Raw genomic sequence first — 6802 nt, forward strand, 5'->3', positions numbered from 1 at the left:
CACAGTGGTTGTATTTGTTCCTATCCTATCCCATAACAATGGAGGGTGGTTGGGGCACCAGAGACCATCGGTTGACCAGCTCCCTCTCTGTCCTCGGCAGCTCTCATTGCCTCAATGCGTTTCAAGTGAGTTCATTCTCTGATGTTTTCTTTTCTGTTTTCTACCAACGTACAGTGCCTTGTAGAACGGTCTTTGCAAGGCCTGAGGATCTGGTGATGTGGCCGTACCACCTCAGTTTTCGCTTTTTTAACAGTGGTAAGCAGGTCATCGTGTGGGCCCATGTCTTGGCTGGTCTTTTACTGCTAGCTAGCACAGCGGTGAACAGTCTGATGCACAGTCTGCGGCAGTGAAGATTGCTTTCTCAACATTTGATTTATACTAAAGGCTTTGTAGAGGAGTCTGTGTGTGTGTGTGTGTGTGTGTGTGTGTGTGTGTGTGTGTGTGTGTGTGTGTGCGTGCGTGCGTGCGTGTGTGCGTGCGTACGTGCACGCGCTTGCTCGCTCGCGTATGCATGTGTGTGTCTATGTGGAGCTGTATTTCTGACTGGAGCGTGAGTTGGTACGATCCAGTCCGTTTCCATGACAGGAGCCTTTCCAGCGGATGCCAGAGCCTCTTTCATCGATGGGAGACGTTCTGTAACACCAGCAGCACAGACACGACTGCAGAACACAGAACACAGAACACACAAAACACTCTGTCAAGGGCTGCAACAGTACATCAAACCAATTATATATATATTTTTTGGTAAATGGATAAAATGTGTCCTGCTCACAATGTGTCCCAATGCATGACACCGTTGCAAGACAAAGTATAGAATAGGGCTTAAAGGACCACTTCACCCATCTTCATATAATTGGTCCTCACTAATGCTTATAATTAAGACGGCACCATTTCTGTCTACTCAATCTGTGTCTCAGAGGAGGGCTGTGAACAGTTCAGAAACCTGTCTACCAGTGACATCATCAATGGGGAATCCAAGCAAATAGAAACTGCAGGCTTTCAATTCCTGGAAAGTTAGCGTGCTATAATAGAAGCCATTGTGAAATGACCAAACCTGCCTACCAATGATGTTACTGGTAGGCGGGTTTCTGAACAGCCCTCCTCTGAGACTGAGTAGACAAAAATGGTACCATATTATCATGAGCATTAGTGAGGACCACATATTTGAAGATACTAGTGATGTGCGGGTCGGTTTTTTCATGACCCGCCCCGCCCCAACCCGCCACGGAACCCAACCCAACCCAACCCACCCCAACCTGCCCCGCGAACCCATATATAAATCTATGGCTCAACCCGCCCCACGACCCGCGGTGGGAATATATATATATATATTATAGCGCTCTTTTAAATACCCAAAGTCGCTTTAAATGTCTACAGTAGCACAACATTGTCATGGGCTAAATAAACAAGCATATGTTGTTCAAAATATATATATATATTTTTTTTGGCGTGTGAGAGCGGCTGACCCGCTCACCCACAGCCCGCATAATTGCCTCTGAAATCCTGACTCGACCACCCGCGCCGCGGGTTGACCCGCGGGACCCGCGGGTTACGGGTCGGCCCGCTCATCACTAGAAGATACGGTAGAAAATGGGTGATGTGGTCCTTTAAGTGGTTAATCGATTAGTTGATGTATAAATAAAATGAAAAAAACATTAAACCCTGCTTCTCCATTATGTGATTAAGAAAAGTAATTGATAGAATAATTGATAGTTGAGGCCCTAAATCAATAGCTATACAGTAACCTGGGTATAATAATTTGTAATACATTACACAGCAATAGTGTGTATGTGTGTGCGTGCGTGCATGTGCGTGTGCGTGTGTGACTGTGCGTGCTTGCATGCGTGTGTGCGTGCGTGCGTGCGTGCGTGCGTGCGTGCCTGTGTGGGAGAGACGCATGCGTGCGTGTGCTGTCTGACCTGGAAGCAGTTCTTAAACTTCTGGCTGACAAAGTAGAGAGCGATGGGGTTGATGCAGGAGTTCAGAGACGCCATGTTGATGCCGATGTAATCCATGACTAACAGGAAGCTGAAGAGAGAGGGTCAAAGTTCACCGCCAGGTCAACAGGATGTGAGAGCAGAGAACAATGAGTTCTCATGACCCTAACGTGACATCAGGGAAGATGCAGTATGTATGTGTGTGTGTGTGTGTGTGTTCCTGCATATCTATACTGTAAGGAAGCAGGTCATTGTGGATTATTGTCTGCATCAGTCGAGCATCGAAAGCGTGGTATTTTCATGGAATAGTGCATTAACAATGCAGGGAGATGGTTTTGCTGATGTTGAGTGCCACACCTGTACAGGTAAGTGTGTGTGTGTGTGTGTGTGTGTGTGTGTGTGTGTGTGTGTGTGTGTGTGTGTGTGTGTGTGTGTGTGTGTGTGTGTGTGCGTGCGTGCGTGCGTGCGTGCGTGCGTGCGTGCGTGCGTGCGTGCGTGCGTGCGTGCGTGCGTGCGTGCGTGCGTGCGTGCGTGCGTGCGTGCGTGCGTGCGTGCGTGCGTGTTTGTTTGTGTGTTTGTCTGTAGGTGCTTACCTGAGCAGTTCACAGCGGTTGGGGTCATTCGGGTCGTAAATAGTCTTCCTCAGAATACGACTGAGATGAAGAGGCAGCCAGCACAGTGCAAATATCAGCACCAGGCAAAACACCGTCTTCGCAACTTCCCTCCTCTACAGACACACGTGAAAAGAGACGATCAAGAATCAAGAAGGGTTTTATTTGTCTTACTTAGCACCTAAGTACATGCAGCGAAATGTTGGTGAGGCCTGTTCTGCAGAAGTGTGCTTACAAAACAATACAATACAAAACAATACAACGACATGGTAGTAGCAATCAGAACGATAAACTAAAGATAATAATACTGGATAAGATTATTTTTTTGTCAGAGTCAAAAATGTGCAAAAGCAGAGGAATACAATATCCTTAGAGTCCACTACTCTGTTTGACCTAGCAGTGTGCTTCACAGAGGGAACACATGGAGCTCCATTGTCTTGCTCATAGACACCTTGACAGGAAGCCTGGAGAATTCGGGGATTGAACCGGGGACCTTCCGATTCCCAGACAGCCACTCTACTGTACCTCCTGGGCCACTGCTGTCCCTTAAAGTATGACGCCAATTATTCTGTCCTATTGAGACATATAACGTAGATAATATGTTGTGTGTTGTATATCGTATATCGGGTGGAAACCTCATATGTGCAAGACTGTTACTTTTCAGGATTCAAATTCAGTCTCAGTAGAGAGCATTCATGTACGTACCTGTTTCATATGGTCATTGAGTGCGATGCGCATGCCTTTCTTGCGACTGAGCATTTCGCAGGACATGAGCGTGTAGAAGACACCGGTGCAGGCCAGCGGCAGGCAGAAATAGAAGCCAAACAGCCACCAGTCCTTCACATCCTGGTAGAACTGGGGGGAAAAACATAAAGACACGCCCGCTAAGAGAATGGACATGTGGATTTACTCAAGACAAGATTTGGGAGAATTGGTTCTCCTGCCTGTTTCCTGACTGTGGTTTCAACGACGATGTTTTCAGTTCAGAAAATGTGCTGCTTGATGGAAAAGGATCATTTCAGTACGTTGGTTCTGTCATCAGAGCCGGGAGAATTAAACGAAAAACAGGAAAAGAAATTAACTTGGTTTTCAATCACTCGATTTCCCCATGTGCAGTCACTTTGAGGTTGTTCACGATCAGAATTATGCAATGACATCCAGTTATAGACGGCTATATTTCTCGAGAAATTCACTATTCTCTTAGCATTTGCATTTATTTACTAACACAGAGATGGGTTTCGCACATTCCTGCGGTGTGTTCGTAGTTTATAAATCCACTGGAAGGCCTAAAGTCAAAGCAGAAGTGGGCTGTGCACACATGAATCCTTTGGGAAACGTTAGTCTGCCGTTTAGCAAGAAGAATGCTAACATTACCTTATTTGAAAGTAATTCAATATTGAGAATATTATGAAAAGCAGACATGTCAAATGTAAAGCAGGCATCTTTTGGGTTCACTAGCTCCACCCTGGCGATACTAGGATAAGAAAAGGCACCATGTACAGTGGTGGACAAAGTACCCAATAATAATAATAATAATAATAAAATACTCAAATAGTGTACAGATACTCAAAACACACACTTGAGCACAATACTCAAGTAAATGTACATTGTCACTGTCCACCACTGACCATGTCTATATTTTAGGGTGTTGATGAACACAGTCCAACACAGAGTTGTTTCACAAGCATAATGATCCTGAAACGCCTGACCGGAAACGCTGCTCTTTGTCACTATCTCTGACTTCTCAGAGATAGTGCAGTGACATCACGTGAACACAGGAAGCAACAATGTTCATAGTAAAGGGATTTATGAAATAACAATGTGCTTTATGCTTTTTAACTTTTAGCTTTTAACTGTTTTTTTCATTAAATGAGGTGAAAGCTTGTACCTGAAGTGACAAATATAACTGATTGAATATTGAATTTTGGGGGGGGGGGGGAACCACTGCTTGTATCATACCTGCAGAAAGCTGGTGCTCTGCTCGGGGGGCAGCATGCAGACGCGCAGCTTGGCGCCCCTGTAGGGCATCTCGGTCATGTCGAAGGCCAGCGCCTCGGGGACCGCCAGCAGCACGGCCACCAGCCAGATGGACGTCACCTCCACCGCCTTCCATAGAGGAATCCCCATCCCCTTCACCCTGCTCCACGACGTCACTGCATGGTAGCTGCACGCGCGCGCACACACACCAGTGGTGGAAGAAGTAGAATATTTTACTTGAGTAAAAGTAGCAATACCACCATGTAGAAATACTCTGTTACAAGTAAAAAGGCCTGTGTTCAAAATGTTACTCGAGTAAAAGTGCAAAAGTATTGGCATCAAAATATACTTAAAGTACCAAAAGTACCTAAAATGTTTGAAAATAGCAGATCTACAAGCTCAAATGTAAAGCTGTTGTGAGCTTATAGATCGGCTATTTTCAAATAGCCTAGGTATAAAATAGGGCTAAAGTGGTTAATGTTTGTTTTATAATATAAAAATGTATATCTGCAAAGTAACTAGTGACGAAAGTTTTCAAATAATTGTAGTGGAGTAAAAGTACAATATTTGCTTCTGAGATATCGTGGAGTAGAAGTAAAAGTACTGAAAATTGGAAATACTTCAGTAAAGTAAAAAGTACCGCAAAATTGTACTTAACTACAGTACTTGGGTAAATGTACTTAGTTACTTTACACCACTGACACACACACACACACACACACACACACACACACACACACACACACACACACACACAACAGACATACACATAGACACGCATGCATTCACACAACAGAAAAAGACACAGACAAATTAAAAGGCCTCCATGAGGCCGATTCCACAGAATGCCTCCTGAATTAGTAGTTCTGAAACTTTCGCGATTTTTCCAAAATGTTCAAAAACAGCAGATGTACAAGTTCGCAGCGCGGCACGAAGTGACCCGCTGTGAGCTTGTACTGTTTTTGAATAGCCAACGCAAAAATCTAATGATGCTTTCCTGGTTTTAATTCGTTAATATCAAGGTCATATGATATGTAAATTGTGTGCGCGCACGTATGTCTGTGTGTAGAGTAAATGGGCTTCCACTGACCGGTCGATGCTCAGAGCACACAGGCTGAGGACAGTAATTCCCACCGAGGCTTTCTGGATGAACGGGAAGAGCTTGCAGATGTAGACACCGAAGGGCCAGTCCTCTGCTAAGAGCTGCATCAGGGAAATAAGAGGAAAGACGCATCAGTCCTCTGCTAAGAGCTGCGTCAGGGAAATAAGCAGGAAAATGCAACAGTCCTCAACTTTGAAAAATGAGAGGGCAGGCAGGGAGAGGGAGAGCAGGATGAAAAAAACATGCATGTTTAAGAGAACATACAAAAATAAATCAAGATATGTACATTCGTATAGAATGTGACATTAGGTTAAACATAAGGAGCTAAAGTGGGAACACATCCACGTAGCGGAAGGTATGATTAGATTAGACGTCTGCTAAGAGCTGCCTCAGGGAAATAGGAGGAAAGTTGCATCAGTGAGAATAAAGGGAGACAACTCCAAAACTTCAGGTTACATGTTTACGTTGTTCTTCATATAAAATAACGTTCCTACACCTACGTTTTTACATGGCTCCAAACATGTTTCATGATAGAACTATTTGTCTCGAGAAACATTTATTGTGTTCCACATAAAATACTTTTCAGTCAGTTTTGCGTGTACTGTACATCAGAGGTTCTCAAAGTGGGGGTGTGTGGACCCCAAGGGGTCCTTGAGGGGGTTCCAGGGGGTGCCCAGCCAAATGATTGATAGTTAGGATAGGAACAAAATTGACCCTTATGGGTCAGTATGGGTCCATTTGGTTCCACTTGCACACTCTCAGAGTTAAATCAATACTGATGATATCTTTTCAAATGGCGGTCCGCAGGCTAATATGTGTAAATTTCGGGGTCCTTGACGTGACATAGTTTGAGAACCACTGCTGTACATGAACACTGGCTGTCTGGGGTTCAGGCAGGGACACTTTCTTCCATGTGTCCGCTGTTGTTGTTTCAACCTTCAAGAATGTGTTTTATGTCACAGCAGCTAAAGCCAAGCACAACAGTACAAGTACAGCATGGCCGTGCTTCTCAAACATTCTCATGTCAAGGACCCCCAAATTGATAGCCACAGATTTTATGCCAGCGACCGGCCCCATAAGATTTGTGGTGTTAAAAAGATTATTCCACATTTTTCACAAATCTCCAAAATAGCAGATCTACTGGCTCACAACACGTTGCATCCGTTTACATCGGC

General features: G+C 44.6%; 1 protein-coding gene across 1 annotated transcript in view; it reads right to left on the reverse strand.

The window, feature by feature from the left end:
* Window positions 1–474: 474 nt before the first annotated feature.
* Window positions 475–6802, reverse strand: part of LOC308076606 (endothelin receptor type B-like) — an 18288-nt gene continuing 11960 nt past the window's right edge. Inside the window, exons 3-8 of the mRNA XM_080417013.1 lie at window positions 5616–5728; window positions 4508–4712; window positions 3254–3403; window positions 2531–2664; window positions 1920–2028; window positions 475–659 (exon numbers count right to left, since the gene is read on the reverse strand). Of these exons, the coding sequence (XP_080273139.1) occupies window positions 522–659; window positions 1920–2028; window positions 2531–2664; window positions 3254–3403; window positions 4508–4712; window positions 5616–5728 (849 nt within the window). The 3' untranslated portion in view covers window positions 475–521. The remainder of the gene's footprint in view (window positions 660–1919; window positions 2029–2530; window positions 2665–3253; window positions 3404–4507; window positions 4713–5615; window positions 5729–6802) is intronic.

Source organism: Gymnoscopelus braueri (genome assembly GCF_963280865.1).
Source record: "Gymnoscopelus braueri genome assembly, chromosome: 20".
Classification (NCBI taxonomy): domain Eukaryota; kingdom Metazoa; phylum Chordata; class Actinopteri; order Myctophiformes; family Myctophidae; genus Gymnoscopelus; species Gymnoscopelus braueri.